We start from the raw sequence: 22,213 nt of genomic DNA, 5'->3' as shown, positions 1-22,213 counted from the left end.
ATGTATGTTAACAGGGTCAAACCTCACCGTGTTGGAGGGGTTGTTACGATCTGGAGCAGCGTAGCGGAAGAACACACCGACTTTATCAACTGAGACAGGCTTCACCTGCTCCCAGCCTCCAACGCGCACCAGGAGCTGGTGCAGCTTCAGCTCATGGGTATGTCTGAGAACAGAACAGCAAAAATGCAGACCAGCAGATAACAGGCGAGTAGTTATCAAAGGAAGTTTTTTAAAGATTTCAATTCAAAGAACATAGACTTCAGGTGCCATAAAAATCTTATGCTGAGAAGATCTAGGTATTTTACTGTTCTGCATCATTTTTTCAGCTGTATCCAGATGTATGCCACACGCACCTGTGTCTAAGTTTCTCACGGGCCTCAAACTCAAAAGGAATCTCCTCTCCTGGTAGCACCTCTCTCCACTGACTGATATTGTGTGTGTCATCTGTCCCAGGCCCATGCACGTCTGATATAGAGTCAGCACTGCTGCTGTGAGACAGTGCCACCCTGTGGACATAAAAAGGACCATGCTCACCAATAAGCTCCATGTTACTTAAGAAATAAAATACTGACTTAATAAGCCATTCTGACCTGGTTGGGGTGGTGGTGAGGGTGGCAAACCACATAGTGCAGCCAGTATGATTGCGCAGGGCGTAGGGAATGAAAGGCTGCCTCCTTTTAGACAACTTCACATCCGCTTAAATCGTAAAAGGAAAACCACCATTAGCAAAATGTCGAAAATGTTTCGTGTCAAGCCTATGAATTGTCTTTCACACACAAAAAGTAATTTACACGTGACAATCCATAATTTGGACATTTGTGTTCAGAAATAATGAAGATGCACATGCATAGTTCTAGTAAAAAAAAAAAAAAAAAGCATCTTATGAAAGAACAGCAGTGACCTTCAGTATTTCAGAAAAAAAGCAGTGGCATGATGGTGCAAATGAACGAAACGCTACCTGCTACTGAAATCAAAACATGCTGTTTAGATATCGACACAGAGAACGAACAAATGTAAAATTAATGGGGTGAAGCTAGAAAACAAACTATCTTAGAATCACCAGATGATGACTACCGGCTTGCTTAAACTTTATCTGCTTAGCCTACAACCTGTACCTCGGGCATGAATCTGTTGCTCAAGGCAAGTCAAGCTGGCAGTGCTCCTAGTTCTAAGGTGAGCAAGAGGAACACCTGATAGCACAGAGGGAAGGTTAGGAAAGAGGACAAGAAGAGAGAAACAGACATGCAAGTTAGGACACATAGAAAGAGACATGCAAGGGTGATGTAGACCAGGAGTACTAAGAGAAGAAAAGGCTGTGTATGTAAATTTCAGAACTTTAATTACAGTAATTGAAACCTTCATTCATTATGAATGTTTTGTAAGTCAATCCTATTTAACTTTAACACACTGAAGCATCTAATCAACACTCAAGTAAAACTCTGTTAATAGAGATATTTTCAATTTGGGGTGGAATGTTGCAATTCAACTTATTTATGTCGCTTTTAAGAGTCATCACAAAGCAGTTTTACAAAAATGCAGGCTAGACCCGAGGGCGGCAGTGGCAAGAAAAAACTCCTTTAAAACACTCGGGAAAAAGCAAGAGATGATGTATTTCCCAGTAAGATAACGTGTACAGAATGTTTTCCAGCCTTCACTCTGAGTCAAGTTTAAACGCATGCCTGCTACTTACTCTGTCCAAAAGTGGGGGGGTCTACAGAGGAGCCCATCCAAGACAAGGAGGAGGAGGACTGTGGCGACTGCTCGTCTTCCTTACAGTAGTCTGCTAACCATGAAGTCTTGGTGGTGCTGTACTGGTCTGTGTGTCAGAACGACAGGCCCACAGCAGGGTGAGAAAAACCTCACACCACTCATAAATATGAAGGTAAACAGTTAGAGAAAAGAAGGCAGATGTATAAGGTGCTTGACCCAGACTGGCTACCGAGTAAGACGGAGGTGATGTTCATGTCTAGTCTCTGCTTGGCTTGTACTCCCAATTTCAGGCGAGAAGGATGGAGCCGGCCTGCCGCTTGCTGCTGCCAGCTTAGGACACAGGGCCAGGGCTCGATAAATGGCTCCCAGCCTGCATACACGCATACAGACAGACACACCTTCATGTCACCTCTGCTTTACTTTCCAAATGAATGCCTAATTATGCCTTTTACGCAATAATACTAATTATTATGATTATTAATATTATAAAGCGTTATTGATAAAGCATTAATAATTAATATTTATAACAGATAATATCTAATAATTAATACTTATTAATAATTCATTTAATTCATTCCATTCACAATGAATGAATTACTATAAATAAGAAAAAATATAACCAAGAACTACAGATAGTGCAGAATAAAATACATTTAAAACCAATAACAGAGTCATCATGCCCAATGTTATTTGAAACCATTTAGAGGTGATCAAAAAAAACATCTGGGTTCTGAGCAATCCTCAAGATTAACAGCAGGCCTGCCTCATATGAGTGAGATGATCGGGATGAGCTATACTACAAAAGATTAGTGAGATATGCCAGAGGTCAACTATTTTGGGCTTTTATAAGTAAAGTGAGAAATGTTGGTTGTTATTTTATTTTACTGGGGGAAAGCATTGTCTATTTTAGTTGGAGAAAGGCCTATCTGATTTTGGCATTTTTAGGGATCTGAAAGTGGGCAGTGAATGAGTTCTTAAATACGAAGAATGAGATATTTATTGGAACACTTTTTTTTTTCCCCTGTTTAATTGCTAATAGTGAATAGTGGAACTGCAGCTTAAAAAACTCCACATGTTCAAAACCTTTTGACTGGGAGTATAAGTAAATGGACTGGGTAAATGGATAATACTGGGGCATTATACTCTGTTTAAAACTCCAGCTTACCCGAGAGCTCCCTGTTGTAGTAATCTCCAGACAGAGTGAAACTAGCTTTTCCTTCCTGTGTAGATCCAATCCTCTGCAGCACAGACAGCCCTTTAATAACACAAAGGGGAAACAAACTTTTAAAAATGATCCCAAATGTTTTCTCTAAATATTATGATTATTCAAGCTGAAAAGGCATAAATGAAATAATTATGTAAATGCATGTGACATAATTGCATTCCTTGCATTGTTCTGACAATATTATAAACAAGTTTGTTTTTCTATTGGGAAAGGAGTAATCTTACGTGAGAAGGTGAGTTCAGCCAGAGGGACATCACAGTCCAAGCAGTCATCAATGAAGCAGATGCACACACTCTCGGCCTTGACCTCCACTCCAGACAAAAAGGGAGCCGAGTGGGAGCCTGAATCAGAGTCAGCTCTGCCCCTGCCAGAAGTGCTCTCTGCGTTTTCTAGCAGCCATGTGGCAGCCTGATCCAACCGACCTACAGCAGCACCATCTTACACGTCACTTTACTCACCATGTTTCTTTAAAGGTTATTATCTTTAAGGTTATTAAGTAACAGGCATGTTATATGCCGTGTACTCAGTAGAATACAATATTTTACCTTTGCAATGAATGAGAGCTCGTCTGCAATCTTCCCTCCTGAATCCCAGATCCTGAAGACGTGTTAGCTGACTTTCTAAAATTACATAAAAATACCACTTTAATAAATTAAGATTTAAAATTCTCAAACATTTCTGAAAATCACAACAACATAATCTTCTGAGTTTCATACCCACTAGGGCTTCTGTCCTATGTCTGAAGCTGTCTTTTGGTTTGGTGCTGGTCTCTGGGCTTGCAGTGGATTGAACTGCCTGAGAGTCAAAGGCAGGGTCAGCAACACTTGGTGAGCCAGTGGGGATGGACTTAGCAATAGCCAGAAAGAGCTGCACATCGTTGTAAGACAGCCGGATATCCAGAGTAGGAAACTGGATCTGTGAAGGCAAGCCATAACAAGAATATTCCAAAAGAAGGAAATAAGACTGGTAAAGAAACATATACATTTTAAGAATCATTTTGGGAGTATTCTTACCTCTAGCAGCGGAGGAAAATCTTCTATGTTGAAGGCATCCAGCAGGCCTGAGCTGCTCTGATAAGTGGGACTGCCACACAGCTCAACTTGCACATTGACAGGATCAATAATAGACAGTGCCGTGTCCTGCTCACTGCCCAGCCGGCAGGAATACACCTGAAAACATTGGTATCGATAAGGAGCGAGGATTAAACAAACGTTAACCACGCTTTTAGCAAACTTGCCCTGATGCAGTACTAATGGTTACAATGCCAGGGTAAATGATTCACCTCAATTCCAGCCAAGCTGCCAGAGAATGGTCTGTCCAGAAGACGAGGCTTGTAGGTAAGGACAGTAGTGCCCTTCAGAACGATGGCATTGGTATCTGAACATGACGAGTCTTCCACAACCACAAATTCAGTCCCTGTTCAGAACAGACACGCACCTACTACTATGACAAAAGGGTTGACCAAAGAAATGCAATACACATTACAACATTGAGAAACATTTACCAGTAGCATTGAGTTTAACCTCCAGATATTTGTCCTGGGTGACAGGAACAGTGGAGCGTTTTGTAACTACTCCAATCTTGACAGTTTTGGGCATGACAGCGCCTGTCGTGCCTGGGTCACTGCCGCTGCTGGGCCAGCGCTGGCGGGTAGGTTCTGCCCCCTTCTCCTCTGGCATACGCAGAAAATCCCTGACTAGCTGAAGCCAGTCAAAAATCAGGAACACTCGCAGGTTGTTTAGCACCGCAGTGAAACATGAGGAATCCCGGGTAGATCTAGGAGACAATGAGATTAAAAGCAATTATAACAGGGCCTAATTCGGAAGACTGATGCTACATGCATCTACAAGTCATTTATCATGTATTACTAACTTATGATTTAAAATTAAGTTACAGTACCTGTAATGTAGCTCCATTTGCAGGGAAGCTCGATTGGAGCCTGTTCTAGAGGGCTGCAGAATGCAGTTGAATACATTGTGCTTTCCCTCTGTGGCCTTGTTGGACTCACTATAACGCGTGTCGTAGGCCAAGAGTGAATGAGACACCAGGTTCACAGACTTGGATCCATCAGAGAAGCTCTCAAACAGCAACTTGGATTTCATAAAGTTGAACCTATCGGGCAAAAACACAGGACACTTCATCTTTGCTGCAATCCATAAAATGATTCCCTTGACATACAGAAATATATGAGTAAACGAAATACCTGGCCAAAGACTGCTTATGTCCAGAGGATTTGGGACCATCCAGCAACTCCAAACTGACATTCATCATGTCAACTAAGAAAGAGAAGCCTGTATATACATCACCACTCAGCACCGTCTGTCAGTGAGAAATGCAGAGGAGGAGAAGACATGAAGCCACGGAAATGAGTCTCCTGATAGTGAGTCATGACTGTGAGAATTCAACACCAGCACTTTACTATACATCCCTACATACAAAACAGTTGGAACTACAAATAACCCGTCTGTAAATACAGTTTAAAGAAAAGCACTGTGTAGAATCTTTGTAAGAAAGTGTCTACTAGTACAAAACAAACAAGCAGGAGATTTTAACATCAGGAGCTTACATAGGTTCTGGGGTCCTGTAGGTTGTATGGTCTGAGGAACTCTTCCACAGGCTCTCCCAGGTTGTGCTCGAGCAGGCCACGAATCAGCTGGTACCTCTCCAGATCCAAGGAACAGTGTACAGAAGACAGGCTGCCATGGATGGACATGTCGGGGACTGCATGACTCAGCTCCCTAAAACACAATTTAAAAACTGCTAGTAAAGCCAAAGTAGCGCAGACTAAAGATAATAATAGTTTTGCTGTCATCAATGTGTTAACATTACTACACACAAATCAAAAGGGATGACAAAAAAAGAGGAGGTGATGTGGTGCTTAGCAAAGTTTAATCATATTTTCTCAATGGGAAAGACTCAAAAATTATACATCTATAATATCAATAAAATTTCAGGAACTTCTTATTCCAAAAACACCTGATATCTCTCACTAGTTAATCAGTAAGCCCTTCATGAGTTGGGCTAGGTGTGTAGGAAAGCATGAGACCGTGCAGGGCAAGGCAGTTGTTAACTGTTTTCTAAGAACAATGTTATCTGAGAGAATCATGTCATCCATATGCATTTGGAGCTGTCATGTCTGGTGTCATTTGGATTTTTTCTTTCTTTCACATACGAGAGTTTCTATACCACATCACCTAGCCTTTCTGGTAATATAAGCAAACCAGACCATTAATGGACCTACTTCTAATTCAGGATTTGTATTTATTACGTCTGTTTTAAAGAAAAATGACTGCTTCTTAAAAACAGACATAATGTGATTAGGACAAGTGATTAAAAAAACAATCATCAAGTGCACTCTTACTTGTCCAGGTTGCGTTCCACTTTAAGTTTAAGGTGGCAGCGCTCCTTCAGCAGGCTGCCTCCAGTCCTACGCACTGAATAGGAGGGGAAAACCAGGTCTGTGTCTAGGCGCTTCACTCCGCTGTCCCACGGTTCACAGGGCAGCCGCTCTGCAGCAAATAAATCCATCTCCTGCAGATCCATGGCAATGCAGTCCAGCAGACACACGTGATCCTCTACAAGAAAAAAAAGCACAGCTTAACTAGCACATCATACAACGAGAGTGTGGAATGTTATATTCATGCCACAAACACAAAATGTTTACAGATATTAACCTGGACTTGGAAGTGTATCTGAATTAGAGCTGTGTCCCATGGCTGGCTGAGGCCTGCTTAAGGTAAAGCCAGAAGCAGTGGTGCTGGAGGCTTTGACTCTGTCTGCTGGCACCTCCTCACTCACTTTCCCAGAATTAGGCCGAGCATTCTTCATACGATCCTTTGGGAAAGACAAGAGCATTAACATAACAGGCATGTTGGGTTCGGTAGTGAATGCCTAAATAAGGAACAATAATGATTAACAGAATGTTTGTGAAATCACAAAAGAATAAACCGCAATCACACCTTATAATATTGCTCAGAGGTCCCAGCCCCGGTTCTGGAGCGACCCCTGTTCTGCTCTCTGCACACCTGATTCAACTAATCAGCCAAGTTAAAATGGGTGTGCTAGAGGACTAAAATGTGCAGTACAAGGGGTTCTCCAGGACCACAGTGTGGCTCAGAGGATAAAACAAGCACAAAATGCCTGATTCTATTATGTCTGTGCACCAGGAAGCTGCTTTCAGACATATGTGCCCAGAGAAGCGGATTAGAAGTAAAAAGGCAGATGAATACATGCCACCCAAGGAGTAAAACTGTAATTTAATAGGAATATGCAATGCAAAGCAAACACGCCAAAACTTAAAATCACCAATGACAAATACCTTATAATGTGATGGGTCCTTGTATGAATAAGCATGCAAAATCAAATTCTTAAGAAAAAAAGTTATGACAAAGTAAATGTTTGTATATAAAAGGAACTACTTTTTAATATAAAATGAATTCATTCATTGATGTTAACTTCTTAAACCAATATAAAATGACAAACATAAAATAAAATGCATGTGAGTTATACCACCACAAATTTTCATTAAAAGCTTGTCCAATATCCTGCTAGTAATCATGCACAGAAAGATGAGGCTGCATCTATGAAGCACTTTTTTTTCTGCAGATGGCTGCGACTATAACAATAACAGTAAAAATAAAAAGCACAAAAGTCCTCACAGATAAGACTTCCACCTAATAAAATATTCTCCTATTGAATCTTGCAGAGGGAAAATGCTACATAAATGCAACAGGTGTAGAGTGGTAGAATTCCTGTTTGTGTGTGTGTGTGTGTGTGTGTGTGTGTAGATGTTCCCAGTGGGTGGCAGGACTCACCAGAGATGGGAAAAAGGTATGTGCCATGGTAAGTTTCTCTACCTTGTCTTTGAGAGAAAAAGTGCCACGGGTGCCTGCAGGCAGGAAGCTGTTGCGCACTTTGAGCTGGCCCAAGTTGGCCACTATGAGGCGCTTTGAGTGAGAGCTTTCTGGGATCAGGAGGACAGGAGCCCCTGCCTCAATGTCCAAGAGCACACGTGAGGCTCGCTGTGGATGCTCACGCACCTACAGAGCCAGGGAGAATCAACAACATCAACATAATGCTCTGTATAATAATAAGACTGTATTCAACCACCCTTTCAGCTCCAATCACACAGCCAACAATAAATTAGCATGTATTTAATAGTTATTTCTCATATTTATTTTATTTATCTTATTCACAGTAATTAAGCAACTAAGTAATAGTTGTTGAGGAGGAATACTGCACTTTACTAATTATCCTAGTGTTTCAGTCACATGATTTTTCTGTTGCAATCACCATATTTGGAACTGAATTTCTGGCTTCATTGTATACTGCAAACATACTTAAATGTGAAAGATGGCTAAAATAACTCACCATTACTTACTTACTTTAAAAGAGAATAAACAACACTCTTTGTTATTATAGAAAGGATAAGTCAAGATCGGCTTACTAACTTTTGCTAATGTTAGCAATACTTGCAGCCAAGATAAACTTCCCAGATGTCCCATAGATAGCTTACTAAGATAGCTACAAGGCATCATGATAGTGAAGATCCACTGCACTGCTGCTTATTGAAGGTGTATTGTACCATATGTAGTCAAGTGTGTTAGGGCAGTCTTCTGAATGAAGCACAGGCACAGTCCTGTATTCAGTCCTCAAAATGGCAGAATTTATAAAGTGTGATGTCAAACAAAATGCAAGGATAATTAACAAACCACAAAGAAATAGCTAGTTACTGAAACCATACCGATCGTCATTACAATGCTCTAAAGATTTTTAATAAGGATTAGAAAAATGCCACGGTGACACAATGTCATTTTTCAGACAAAATAACACTGGTCAAAAAGTGTAAAATAAACCATTCAAACATGCCCTGTCCAAAGGTTAACATAAAACAAACTTGCTTACCGCCTGACCCTCCACGGCCGCTCTCTGCCTGCCTAGAACGTCCTGTAACTGGGTGAAGTGCTGGATGAAAGCCACCACCTCAGTTTGGAAACGCTGTGTGTGTACATACTGCACTGAAGCCATCTGCAGAGACACCTTCATATCAAACTCCCGTTCCAGGAAAGGGTCAGGTTCTCCATACCTGCACAAAGAACCACGATTAGCAGTTTCTAACAGAAATTCGTATTGTGAAGTGCAGAATGTAGTAGTAAATTACTTGAGCATGTTGAAAATGAGTGCCTCTCCACCCCGTGTTGTGAAGCGTTCCCTGTACAAATCTCCATGTGGGGTCAGGTCACTTAGTGACAAGCTACCCAGACGTCCTTGCAAGGCAAGATCTCCCTCTAAAGTAATGTCAGGCAAAAATTATGTTAACAACAGAAGTCAGATGAATATAATTACTACATGATATTAATTAGACAACTAAACTTACCAATCATTTCTAAGTGTGTAAACAATTTTGACACACTAGCTTTAGCAAGCTCATTGGTCTTTTTATTCAACACTAGAGACAAAGAATGAACCTGTGGCAGAAGAAAGAGGTCTCATTAAAAATGTTTATTTTCCATGTTACAAACACAGCTGCATAACATTAATAACTACTTTCCTACCTTCAGGTCCAGCTTAGTGTTGACCTTCTCCTCTGATTCTTCTTCATTACTCTCAGGAAACATGTCTGTTAAATCAGCAAGAGAAGTGTTGGACAGAGGTTGAGGAGAACTACTAGGCACTTTCACAGCATGGTTGTTGGCAGTAGAACCAATGCCGAAGAAGTCCAGAATGACAACCCAGGTTTGCAGTGTGATGAGAACATCTAGACAGTTGAAGTCTACATCTACACTACGACCGATGCTGCCATAGCGTGTCTGAAATTCAGGATGCCGTCTGTCCACCAGAAGCACATTGATGTGGACCAAAGAGTCATCCAAGTCTGGCAGAGGGTGAGGAGATGGCGTATTGCGAGAAGGCGATGGGGGAGGGGTGCTGGGGCATTCTGAGTCCTTCTTACTTTTCCGGGTGGATGCAGGAGTACTTGGGTGCCTCTGGTAAAACTGGAAGACGTTCTGTGCTTCTTCCATTTGAGCTGGCAGTGAGCGCGGCATTTCTGGATATATAGCACTAGATGCTGACGGGCAGGATTGGGAAAGGTATTCTTTAGGGTTGAAGGTAGATGGTTTGGGGGCACCTCTGGAAACCATGAGGTGCTTGTGCTTTGAATCAGGATTTTGCTCCAAAAGGTCTTCCATTAGCAGAGAGTGAAGCGCCAGTTGGATTGACAAAGTGTGAGGATGGTCTTTAGTGAACTCTCCTTCGAGGTCCTGGAAACGCAGACTAACCAGGTCCTGAGATCCTTGGCTAAGATCCGCGCTCAGTTGTACCTGGAGCTCAGACACCTTGAAAGTGGCTCTGACCTGGGTGAAAGAGCGAGGCTCGACAGAAGAGCTGTGATTCTGGAGAGGAAGAGGGGTTGAGAGGGAGGATGATATTGAAGATAAGGTAAGAGCGGGATCTCGGGGGAACAACCCACCCTGCGGGAAGTGATGTGGTTTGGTAGAGGAGGGTGTAGGGGGTGGCGGAGTTGGAGGCTGACGAGCAATTACTTTCTCATCCTCAATTAAAGATAGATTATCTAGAGTCTGGAGGAGCTGCTCATAGACAGGTTTACAAAGAAAAACCTAGAAGAAAAAAGAAATTCAAAGAAAGAAAAAAAAACATTAAAAATGCCAACTTCAAACGTGGCATTTCAACACAAATGTGAACTTCATAGCAAAACAGGCCTACTGCACTTTTTAGAATTGCTTACCTGAACAGCATTAACAAATTTGCCTTCAACTCTAAGTAATCCTGCACTGTGGTACAGTTCATCAAATGACTGAAAGGAGAACTGTGTTCCTTCAACTGCAGGAACCTTCTCGAGTGTAAATTGGATGGTGGTGTCTTTAAGAATGTGAAAGGCTGAAATAGAGAACAGAAAGTAAATACTGGGCTATAAAATCCAATAGGCAAGGCAAATAAATAAATAAAAATCTCCAAGATCTGTTATTAGCATGGTTACTGGTTGTCATCCTAAAGATAAAACTTAATAATCAGCTACTGTATCTTGACCAACATACAAATCTCAAATGTTGATCTGTAATAACGTCACAACAAAATTGAACACATATGACCTCAGAATAAAGCTCTCCTTTTTTAGTGTTATACAGTATCATAAAGAGGAAGGTTCACTTATATGCATTCTCACCTTTTCCACGACTTAGATATTCAAAGAAGTCATGGCGAGTAAACTGTGGCTCATCTAGGTTGAACACAGTCTTATGAGAGGGAGACTGACTAGAGTTGGACCCTTTCCTCAGGAGTAGGTGACTTGTGTTGACAGAATACAGCCTTATATCCTTAACCTCAACTTGCAATTTCTCCTGCTCAGAGTCTTGCCCTGCAACAAAGTTCTGAATTGCAATGCTTCCAAGATGACCAACAAGAAGCTCTGGGTGACCAGGTTTCCGAGGAATGGACACAACAGGCGATTCTATACTGACGTTTAGGATAAGCTTGACTAGGAAGGAGTCCACACTTGGTTCTGTCTCAAGATCAGCAGGATCATTATTGTCTTCAAAGGATTCCACTGGCCAATTGCACTGACTCTGAGCCCTGGCTCTCCTGGATGGGGTCTCAAAGAGAGACACCATACCACTGTATTCTGCTGTTTTGGTAGCCAGGACATTTGAAACTTTCGTGGCAGCAGTCTTAAGCATGGAGCGAAAGTTGTCTTCAACCTCACTGGCAGAAAGACTGAGCTCTTTCAAGAACTTGGCTGAGTGATTGTAGTGTAGGGATGCCATATGAAGCTCTAGAGAGCATTCCCCTTGAGACTTTTCCAAAAAGTGGAAATTTAAAGCCTCAGAAGTTGGCATTAATGCAGAACTAGGGAATACAGGACCTTCGACAAAGGTACTATCTTCTAAATTTCCAATGCTCACGACAAATTGACTTCTTCCACCTTCTTGAGTCAAATCTACAAGCTGAATGCATCCTAGTGAGCCATTGACATCCAGTCGACTTCCCATTGATATGTTGACTTTTGTCCCATTTATACTGGCTGTGGCAATTTTCATGCCCCGCTTTTCACCACCTAAGGCAGTTCCAGTTGAAACTGTTCGCAAAAGCAGCAGATTTAACCTATGGATCTCTACAGCTAACTCCTTATTCTGATCATAAGTAGCTTGATAGATCTCCTCTTTGTCCTGTTCACTGGGCAGTGATGGCATCTGCTGTGCTGAAGGAGTCCATGTGCTTTCTTCTTTAGGAAAGGATTGCTGAAGAAAACTGAGCAGTTTTACAATGGTTTCAGGGTTGAGAATAATATCCAAATTGTTAACCTGCATGGAGGTAACCTGTAGGGAGCTTTCCAAATTCATTGATGGACAGTCTGAGCTGACAAACTGGTACTCCAATTTAATGAGAGCCTCCTGATCTCTAAAAAATGAACTGAGTGGAGATATTTTCTCAAAAGGCACACCCAAGTCCGAGGTCTCAGGAGATTTCCCATCTTGTGATACTGGTGATGTAGGCTGACTCTCTCTTAGACTGCCAGTGGGCACATCAAAACTGAGGTGCTTATGCGATGCCACAAGCAGATCAAAATCAGACCCATACGTCTGCAATGTATCCACCAGGAGAAGTCCATGGACTGTGAGGGAAACCTCAGCATCATAGGGCCGTTTCACAAAATGAGCATTTGTTCCAAACACCTTGAGGACAGATATATACTGCCCTCCACTTTCAACACCAAGCTGCATGTAGTTGATGTTGAATTCTGCAAGGAGAAGCCTAGACTCAACAAGCACCTCACGTGTGTGTTGCTCAAGAGTCATCACACTCTTGGTGAGATTTTTGTCAGACTCCTGGAGCTCCCTTTGACTGTCTTCCCTCTCGAAAATCTTTTCATGACGGAGCGTTAAAGGTTCAGGTGATTTGATGGCCTCTCCCGTATTGGCCTCATCTGCACTTGGACTACCCAGTCTAGCCAGGCAGCTTCTCAGTGCAGTCAACTTCTCCAGGTTGATGTGTATTTTGAGGTCTGGTAAGGTACCTGAGAGAACTGCACCAGGAAGCTGAGGATCTGAGGTGTAACGTAGCCTCTGCTCCAGCTGTAAAAGCACATTGAATTTCTCCACTACGTGGGTCGGCCCCACTTCATTCTCCTGTAGACGTTTCCAGTTGTCTTTGTAGCGACCAACCATGATTTGTAAGTCATTAAATGATAAGGAATACTTCTCATACAGAATCCTGCCAAAGGACTGAGCTCCCTCTATTGATTTAAGGCTACAGAGATCAGAGGTCTTCTCCTGCCCTTTATACTCTGTCTCTGGTTCGGGAGGGGGAGACCCAGGAGGTGTTGCTGGTGGAGTCTGATATTCCTCATCACTGAACTCGTCTCCTTCTGACTGAGAGACTTTGGACTTTGTTTTCAAATCTTCTGTAAGCACAAGAAGAAAACAAAGATACATAATTAGATATAAAGCATTGTTAATAAATAAGCAAGAACACTTAACAGAAAGTTCACTGTAGTCAAATGAGCATGACTGCACACTCATCACCTTGGGAATTGGTAAGAAGGATACGACCAAGATCAACAACCACCAGCATGGGGTCTTCGGACTGAAAATCATCAGGAAAGATAACCTGAGGTGCACATATATCCAATTTCATTGTCCATCGCTTACTATTCTCCTGTAGTTAAAAAAAGAGAAACAAACAAAATGAATTCAACTCACAGTATTATCAGGCATTAAGAATCAATAGTGCATGCTAAAACATCTTACTATGAACTCTCCAACTAGCAGCTGGTCTATGGTCTGCCGGATTTCAGCTTTGGTCTGTATTTTGAGCTTGTTGTATTGTCTCCTTACTGCATCAGCCACCCTCAACTCTAATTCTGACTGATATCCAAACCCTGAGGGGGGAAAAAAAAAAGTACCATCAAAATATTAAACAAAATATGTGGTGACTAAGAGTGAAAGTTCTAATAGTGAAACTGACAGTTAACAAATACCTGATGTATGAACTCTTCCCTTGTAGAAAAAGTCAGCCACTTTCTTTATAGCTTGGGGATTATAGAAGATATTGAGGGGGCTGGTATTGACCTCCAGCCTCCTCTCAAACCTGCTCCTTATAGGGTTACGCTCATAGATCATCTCAAAGACAGGTGATGCAGAAGATTTCGTGTCAGAATCTGGACAAAATGTATATGAAAATGTCTTAACAAGCTTCACATAAATTTATCAAATGTCAGTGAACACACCATTTCCTAATAGTAATTGCATTTATCAGAAAAATTCCCCAAAGTTAAAGGCTAAAGGTATATTAAAATCTGTATCTAATCTGTTAATACAAAACGTCATACATAAAATTTTGTTAGACAGTTATAAATTATTACATAATCTTCGAAAATGGGGCTACGTCTCTTCTGTTGAGCCACTGATAACTCACTGATTTGTTAAAAACATTCACACTGTTTGATTTTTCCTTTCCAGAGACACTTACCGGTGCTGCTTTTGTCTGTGCTACTACTCTGCGCAAATGGCTGATTGATAGTGACAGCAACTGTGCTCTAGAAATAAAGAGAGGGCATGGGACAATTAAACCTCGAACCACTAAAAAATGACAGGTTCAGTGAAAAAATAATAATGAGAACTTAGAGAACTTTACTGGTTTTGGTGACACCAAGACAGGGAAAATAGATCCCTGGGTGGTGAGGTCTGTGAGAAACAGCCCCCCAAGCTTTACAGAAAATAAAGACGACTCCGAGCGGGGCAGAGACTCAACACCAATCTTCACTCCTGTAAATCATAAAACAAAGCATTCGACTTTAGAAAAAAAAGATATTTGATAAGGTTTTCTTGCTGAGAGAATTAAACCAGGATGTTGAAATGACCACACCTGAAAACTTCAACTGAATAACACCACTCTCATTGGATAAACGATTCAACTTGTCTTCCTGGACAAGAGTGACAGTTGCATTCTCTAAGAAGAAATCCAGCCGTGCAAACAGGTGATCCCTCCGAGTAAAAGTATTCAGTGTCTGAGAGTCTTCCAATGGGTCAAAGAGGTCATCTGTTTCAGCTGAAGACAGCAGGAGTGATTCAAATTAAATTTACACTATCTATTGTGCTGTTGAAAGACAGCCACGATAAAAAGATGTTGAAATGGTAAATATATTATGTTTCATATCATCCGTTTATATATAAACATAAATGCATCACAACTCACCCAGGATATCCCATTGGCTACTTCCTGGCATGAGCTCATCTGTCACTGGCTGGCCATCGGGCCCTTTCTCAGCACCTCCATACCAACCTCCCCAACCAGGAAACCAAGACTGCAGGTACTGAATCATACCAGAACTGCCACTTCTTGGAATGGAACCAGAAGGTGAAGAAGCTGCTGGTTCTGACATGGGCTCTCGTAAACTCTGAAAACACAATACAGGAAACAGAAAATAAGAAATGTTAACAGTAACTGATTGTTGATGTACAGAATTGTTTTTAGCCTCTAACATACACAGAAGCTGTGGCTGGAGAACAGGGATTCGGAATATTGTTATCGTATACACTTAGCATCTTTGTTAAATGTTGAAACATTTCCTATACTCACCGCAAGTTTCTAGAAGTTAATGCATTTCAGCATTGAAATAAGTCATATGAGCTTACCTCTGCAATTTCCTCCTGCTTTCGAAAGGATTCATGAACGATTTCCCTGAGAATCTGCAACTCCTCCAGGGTCTGGTCATCTTCAATCCTTTCAAGCTCACTCTGTTTATGAGAGACAGACAACACTCCTCAATTCTGTAGCTATAACAACCATTTAGAGTTACTGCATATAAAAGAGCATTAATATATGACAAAACGATATTTTGCAGTGAGCTGCTGAGGAACAAAATCTTGACAAAAATTACTCATAAATGAAATAAAATGACTTATGATAAATTTTGATCTGATTTTCAAATCATAATAAATAATAAAAACATTATTTAGCAACCTGGCACATTTTAGACTGCCCAAAAAATTTTGAATATCATTTAAAACAATCAAGGTCATTTATTAATAGGCACATTTTAGACTGCCAAAAAATTCTGAATATCATTTAAAACAATCAAGGTCATTATTATTAGAAAAATTATTATGATCCTAACTTGAATATAAGAGCACAATTTAAGAGCAATTCATGCAGAAACCAATTTCACACAAAACTTTTGGCATATAATATAAATATATATAAATATATATGTATATGTATATATAGCACTCCTTCAAGCACTTTCTACTGCTATTTAGGGAATTTTACCTCCTCCTGTAGACTCAGATGAACTCCCTTAAGCCTCTGTGCATAAAGTTTTGTGTAGAGCTTGGCATCACGGGCTCGCTGAAGTGCAAAGTCCCAGTTATTCCGCCTCTGCTTCTCTCTGATGTCTTCCAGGTTAGCACTTATGGCAAACATCCACCACTGCCGGCAGCTACAGCAAACACACCACCATTTACAATGCTACAATTAGAAATTTACCAGAATGGCTTGCATTCTTAACTTGAATGTAATATGCCTTACTTTTCTGAGACAGGGACTTTGGGTCTCCACTTGCGGAAAAGCATCTCCCTTTCTCGCCTGTCAAGCTCCTTGAGGAAAGCCATTATCTGCTGATACTGAACCTGTATGATAGATTTAAGCGAAATCATCCATACAGACCTTTTAACAAGAGTCAAAACAAGTGTTTTTCTAGAAACACTTTAAAAATGCAAGACAAGACATTAAAAATGTCACAGTGTGTGTGTGTGTCATGCATTACCTGAGAAAGGTGCAGCGAGAGGGGCTCCAGCTGCACCTGGCCCTCGATGCGAGGCGTGTGACGAGATCGTAGCGGTTCTTTTGAGGCATTTCTTCTCAGCAGTACAGACGCACACACTGGCTCAAATATATACTGATGCTCCCTGCTCTGCATGCACATGGTCATAGTTTCCTATTTGGGATTTAAGAAAAGTTTGATGAAAGAGCATTTATATTATAATAAAAACAACATCTTCAAATCAGCAAAGTTTCTGTAACTAAATTATTAAAACAAAATTATTATAGCATCATAGAATCCCAGGAAATGTTACCAACACACTACCTGTATTTCGGCCAGAGGAAGATCCCCGAGCATGGTGCACTGCGTGTCCCAGTACACACTGAACTCCTCAATCTCCAGCTGCTTCTGCCGCATGAGCTTCTGCGTCTATAAGCAGAGAATTGTAATATTAGTCGGATCTGTGGAGCTGTGTTATTGTTTGTGTATCTATTAACATTTATTCATCTCACCGGTTCTTTGGAGGAGTTCTGTGCCGATACATTCTTAATACAAACTCCAAAGGCAAAGGGCTTTTCTGGGTTAGAGAAGTCATCCTCAAACCTTAGGTGCACGCCTTGAATCTTCAGCTACAACACAGAGAGAGGTCACAGAGCTGGGATTTGTAGTTAAATGACAATATATTGAAACTCATAAACATGCATGATATTGCTTACCTCAATATTCTCCACTATCCTGGTGACAACAGATGCAGTGACTGAGTACCAGTATGACTCACCCTTCTGCTCACGTTCACTCTGAATGACAAAGACAGATTGTGAAGTTTCTCTTCTTTCTGAAAGCAGGTAAACCAGTTGATTTGCATTTAGTCTTGTTTACTGTTTCTACCTTCCATTTGTCCTCCAACGTTTTGAGCAACCGTTTCTTCTGCTCTCGCTCTGCTTCCCTTTCTCGCGCCTCATCGTATTCCTGGGGACGGGCAGGGCCAATAATCAAGTTCAGCTGAGACATGGAGATGACCCATGGATCACTATGAGGGCGATAGAAGGGGATCTGAAGCACAATCTTCCCAATGAAGCCTGCACAAAATGAGAAACGTGAAACAAGTGTTATTACAATATGCACGTAGTCATTCATTCATCTTCAGTAAGCGCTGCCTGGTCAGGGTTGTGGTGGACCCGGAGCTTATCCTGGGAACACTGGGCACGAACTGGGATGCCAGTCCCTCACAGGGCATCATGTATGCACACATTCACCTGCTAATTCACAATTAGGATAGTCAGTCCACCTATTGGCAATCCACCTATTGGCAGAGTAAGCCAACAGAGACATAGGGAGAACATGCAAAAGTGCACACAGACAGCAAGCTGAGCTCAGGATTGAACCGGAGACCCTGGAGCTGTGAGGCAGCAATGCTACCTGCGCTTCTGTATGTAGCCAATGCTCTTTAATATTCAGAATAATACAACAAATGTCAAATTCATGATCATCTAAAATTGATTTTAAGTGGTTGCATGTCACAAATTCCTTTAATCCATTATTGACACCACAGATCACAATACAAACACCTGCACATATTTTGTCTTCACATATATCAACTGCATATTTATAACATGCATGAAATGTTAAGTGAGCCCTCACCTGCTTTGACCTCAAAGGGCAGATCAAACTCTCGGAGTGCATCTTTCCTTAAAGGAAGATTCTCGAGCTCTACTGCTCCTGAAATGTAAATGAACACCAGTCATTCCACTCCATTTAAATTACAGACACAAGCAGCATGCCACACAAGTGTACATATAAAACACTCCTACCTTTGAGAAGAGCAACAGAGAGCTGATCAGTGTTAAGGTTGCTGACATATTTGCCCAGGTATGTGTTAAGTACCCAGGCAACAAGTCCCTCTAACATGGTGAGAGGGAGAAGTGGCAGGGGATGCTCGATGACAACAGATAGAAGCTTTACAATCAATGCTCACTCCAGGCATTTGCAGTCTAGCAAACAGGAAACAAAATATTAATGTGATTCAGAGTTGTATATATGTTCAGTGTATGTATATGTGTATGTGTGTGTGTAAAAGTCTTAGGCACATGCAAAGAAACGCTGTAGAGCAAAGATGCCTTCAAACATGATGAAATTCAATATTTCAACATTTAAAAAATTTACCATAAAGAAGCAGTAAACAGTTATAAATGAAACAAAGTCAATATTTGGTGTGAAGGCCCTTTGTTTTAAAACAAAATAGTAGTCTCGGGTACAATTTGTGCAGTTTTATAAGGAAATCAGCTGGTAAGTTTTACTGAGCATCTTGCAGAAGCAGCCACAGTTCTTCTGGAGACTTTGTTGCACTTGCTTATTTTCGCAGCAAAACCCAGCAGCCTTCATTATGTTTTTTGTCTGAAAAGTGGTCTCTTATGTAATATGCTGCTTTCTTTACTGACATACAAATATTCTTCTATAACATTTAACTTTGTGCTGGAAAACTAATGTTTGGAAATCTAAAATGTTTTTGTACTGACTCGATAATGTAGAAGTCATAAAATAAAAATGTGTAACAAAGTTTAAACCCATCCTGCTTATTACTTACATTCTGCACTCAAACACTGTCACCTTCCTTTCTGTACTCGCTCCTTTACACTGTTTTGTATAGTCATATACAGCATGTGGGATGTGATGCACATTTGCATAGGTTGGTTGTTTTTCTTGTGACAATATGCCAAGTTGCTGTGAATGCTGTACATTCAACAAACAAAGAGTTTTTGTTTGCTCTGCTCCTGAAGTCGCTCTGGTGGGTTACAGAACACATTTTTCTTGTGCAAACGCAACAAAAAATATCACCACAAGGGTGATTTAAACTGGTTATAGACTGTGCAATTTCAGCTGTCTTTTATTCATCACACTGTATGAAATGATCCCAATAAAATCTTGGCCCAAATTCTATAACAGACTGTGTTCAGATTATAGCATGAAGATCCTCTGATGATAGACCTATGATTAAAGAAAATGAATATGTTCTGCCTACATCATCAATCAGTAATGGGGTGGCATGAACCTCCAATTAGATGAGTGTCATAGCAGCAGTCACACTCTGATATATAATAAAAATAGTAATAATAATAATGATGACACTGGTAGAACTTTGTTGCTGGCTGTCTTCGGTCACAATGACACTTAATCCGCTGCTGGTGAGGACATCACATTACGCTTTCTAATACTACTGATCTCAAATTATGGTCGAAGAATGACATTATGATGTGCGATTTTCCTCTACGCCAGCAAAATCATGCTGAAAATCAAAAAGACAGCTTTAGCCTAACTACTGGTCAGGTCTTAAGGAAAAAGAAAAAAAAAAAGGCAGAGGCGCGGATTCCACTTCTATGTCTGACACAGATGTAAGAACGCATTGTGTCAGCTGATACCCGATACCGACTTCCTCACAATAACCAAGCCGTGTTATGCGAAATGTCAGAGACGTGCTGGCGACATGCGTGAAGACAAGCTGTGTACCATGTGCAGTAAATGATTTCTGTCAACACCACATGTGTTTATGAAATTAAATACTGCATATCAGTGAATAAAGAATGTGAGCCAAACAAGGTCTATGGTTTCACAATGGTTTTAGGTCTTGGACTGCTGGAGTCTTGTGCAGTTAAGTGTCAGGTTTAGTGGGAGTCTAAACACAGTGAAATCACCAAACTGTGCTGGAATCCAGTAACAGAACCTGAATAACTGGAGAGCCCTGGTCTACACTCTCTATCTGGAACTATGAGAAACAAAAAGTGCACATTTGACAAAAAACTTGCTATTGACAGCAGCAGTGGTAACCAGCTAGAGCTGAGGAAATGGAGGAGGATCAGATAACTGTACAAGTTAAAGGCAGTGTTTTACAGCCTTTTGTTGATATACATCCAAACTTATCATCTTAACTTACCATTGTATTGGGACGAGCATGGACAGAGGTCCTGCAGGCAGTTTAGAAGAAAGGAGTTTGGTTTAGTGTTTAATCCACACAACTGTCACTGTGTCACTGAGAAAAGAAAGTTTAGGGAAAGAGCAGCAGTTGTCCTTAAACACAAACGCAGTCCTTTTTAAAAACAGAAACGGTGGGGAAAGACATGCAGAGGTTCTGCATTCGTTAGGTCGTCACTCTTCGTTTTCACATATTAGACAGCAGGTTTTGTGTTTTCAGAGACAGAAAACGAAACCGAAATAACTCACACTAACACAGCAATGACCCTGAGACAGAGAGAATGTGCTGAGAGGCGGCAGCACAGACGGCGAGCTGGATTTAGCCACGCAGCTAGCTAGCATGGCTCGTTAACCAACAACCAGCAACTTTTTAACCATGACACAAAACTAGCTCAAACGACGTGCTAATGTGCTTTGAGTAAACGTCACCGGGGTTGGCGTGTTCCTTTTACGAAATGTGTTCTCGCAAAGCTGTCCGCGAACATTACAGCGCCTGGTGGCTGTCTGTTTATCAAGCAGTTACATGTCAGACCTATACGAGCTTCCAGCTTCCTGGAACGACCGAAGTTCCAACGGTGCTCTTCCGGTCACGTGCCAAAACAAACCCACCCCCACCCATCCACCCCGCCCCCCTCTGCCAACCACGTGATTGTGATGTAGCCATCTAGTGTCTGGAGGCTAAAACCAACAAGAGATTATACAATCAGAATCAATCAGAATCATTTTTATTCGCCTTATACAGTACATTTACATGTATTAGGGACTTTTCTTGGTGTTTGGTCACAACTTGATACGTTCAACACACACACACACACACATCTCAGACATGACAACACAATTACCATCCTAATATACAAATATTACACCTGTAGTGGAAATGGTAGGCTCAGTTGCAATTTGCATGATAGTGGAGGTAGAAATAGCAGCTGGATGCAGTTCAAGGTGCATTACACACAGTGGAACAATTGTGATAGCCTGTATAACAAATGATAGCAATGATATATAATCCCTAAAAACTATACATAAAAACTATATAGCATTATAATTGATTGATCAAAATGTATTTACTTTTTGCATAGTATGTTCAGACATGTACATTAAAAACTTAATAAGGCATTAAGACACACACGCACATGTCACATGAGCTTAAACACATGATCCAAATAAAATAAAATAAAGTAGTACAATAAGAATATGATAAACATAATACTATGTACAATATACAATGTAAATAAATGAAGGAAAGAGAATAAGAGAGAAAACAAAAAAAGTTTAGAATAATGACCACTATATCTGATTACCACAGACATGCAGGAAAGATTCTGGATATACACTCAAAACAAACTGTGTGCTAGCTAGATATATTTTGTCTAGATGTGTAGTCCCACTGTTGTACACATTGTGGCGCAATTGCACAAAAAATGGTATTTGTGTGCAAACTTGTGTGTATATGGCACATAGAGTATCACAAAATGCAATAATTTATTTTGTGTGTGTGTGTGTTTCAGATAATCACTTTCAATAATCAATCA

At 40.9% G+C, this 22,213-nt stretch overlaps 1 protein-coding gene across 6 annotated transcripts in view; it reads right to left on the bottom strand.

Annotated features, from left to right (window-relative positions):
- vps13d (vacuolar protein sorting 13 homolog D) overlaps positions 1–21,237 on the bottom strand; it is a 47,103-nt gene extending 25,866 nt beyond the window's left edge. For 2 of the 6 annotated variants that reach the window (XM_053240854.1, XM_026920748.3), the window contains exons 1-43: positions 20,644–21,237; positions 18,527–18,706; positions 18,357–18,434; positions 17,604–17,794; positions 17,432–17,512; positions 17,228–17,344; positions 17,040–17,144; positions 16,719–16,889; positions 16,481–16,581; positions 16,223–16,391; positions 15,589–15,690; positions 15,149–15,350; positions 14,819–15,001; positions 14,588–14,718; positions 14,423–14,489; positions 13,932–14,111; positions 13,702–13,832; positions 13,477–13,609; positions 11,121–13,355; positions 10,683–10,834; positions 9,490–10,554; positions 9,312–9,402; positions 9,096–9,222; positions 8,840–9,020; positions 7,750–7,974; positions 6,610–6,769; positions 6,297–6,510; positions 5,502–5,673; positions 5,139–5,254; positions 4,835–5,047; positions 4,440–4,711; positions 4,218–4,351; positions 3,949–4,104; positions 3,652–3,850; positions 3,481–3,555; positions 3,160–3,357; positions 2,876–2,965; positions 1,940–2,080; positions 1,691–1,816; positions 1,116–1,190; positions 591–696; positions 354–506; positions 28–163 (exon numbers count right to left, since the gene is read on the bottom strand). In XM_053240854.1, the coding sequence (XP_053096829.1) occupies positions 28–163; positions 354–506; positions 591–696; positions 1,116–1,190; positions 1,691–1,816; positions 1,940–2,080; positions 2,876–2,965; positions 3,160–3,357; positions 3,481–3,555; positions 3,652–3,850; positions 3,949–4,104; positions 4,218–4,351; positions 4,440–4,711; positions 4,835–5,047; positions 5,139–5,254; positions 5,502–5,673; positions 6,297–6,510; positions 6,610–6,769; positions 7,750–7,974; positions 8,840–9,020; positions 9,096–9,222; positions 9,312–9,402; positions 9,490–10,554; positions 10,683–10,834; positions 11,121–13,355; positions 13,477–13,609; positions 13,702–13,832; positions 13,932–14,111; positions 14,423–14,489; positions 14,588–14,718; positions 14,819–15,001; positions 15,149–15,350; positions 15,589–15,690; positions 16,223–16,391; positions 16,481–16,581; positions 16,719–16,889; positions 17,040–17,144; positions 17,228–17,344; positions 17,432–17,512; positions 17,604–17,794; positions 18,357–18,434; positions 18,527–18,623 (9,051 nt within the window). In that variant the 5' untranslated portion in view covers positions 18,624–18,706; positions 20,644–21,237. The remainder of the gene's footprint in view (positions 1–27; positions 164–353; positions 507–590; positions 697–1,115; positions 1,191–1,690; positions 1,817–1,939; positions 2,081–2,875; positions 2,966–3,159; positions 3,358–3,480; positions 3,556–3,651; positions 3,851–3,948; positions 4,105–4,217; positions 4,352–4,439; positions 4,712–4,834; positions 5,048–5,138; positions 5,255–5,501; positions 5,674–6,296; positions 6,511–6,609; positions 6,770–7,749; positions 7,975–8,839; positions 9,021–9,095; positions 9,223–9,311; positions 9,403–9,489; positions 10,555–10,682; positions 10,835–11,120; positions 13,356–13,476; positions 13,610–13,701; positions 13,833–13,931; positions 14,112–14,422; positions 14,490–14,587; positions 14,719–14,818; positions 15,002–15,148; positions 15,351–15,588; positions 15,691–16,222; positions 16,392–16,480; positions 16,582–16,718; positions 16,890–17,039; positions 17,145–17,227; positions 17,345–17,431; positions 17,513–17,603; positions 17,795–18,356; positions 18,435–18,526; positions 18,707–20,643) is intronic. The other 4 variants (XM_053240857.1, XM_053240858.1, XM_053240856.1 and 1 more) reach the window with 3 other exon arrangements.
- Positions 21,238–22,213: the final 976 nt, after the last annotated feature.

The sequence above is a fragment of the Pangasianodon hypophthalmus genome, chromosome 16, assembly GCF_027358585.1.
Source record: "Pangasianodon hypophthalmus isolate fPanHyp1 chromosome 16, fPanHyp1.pri, whole genome shotgun sequence".
Classification (NCBI taxonomy): Eukaryota; Metazoa; Chordata; class Actinopteri; order Siluriformes; family Pangasiidae; genus Pangasianodon; species Pangasianodon hypophthalmus.
This window is presented reverse-complemented; position numbering and strand designations above follow the sequence as displayed.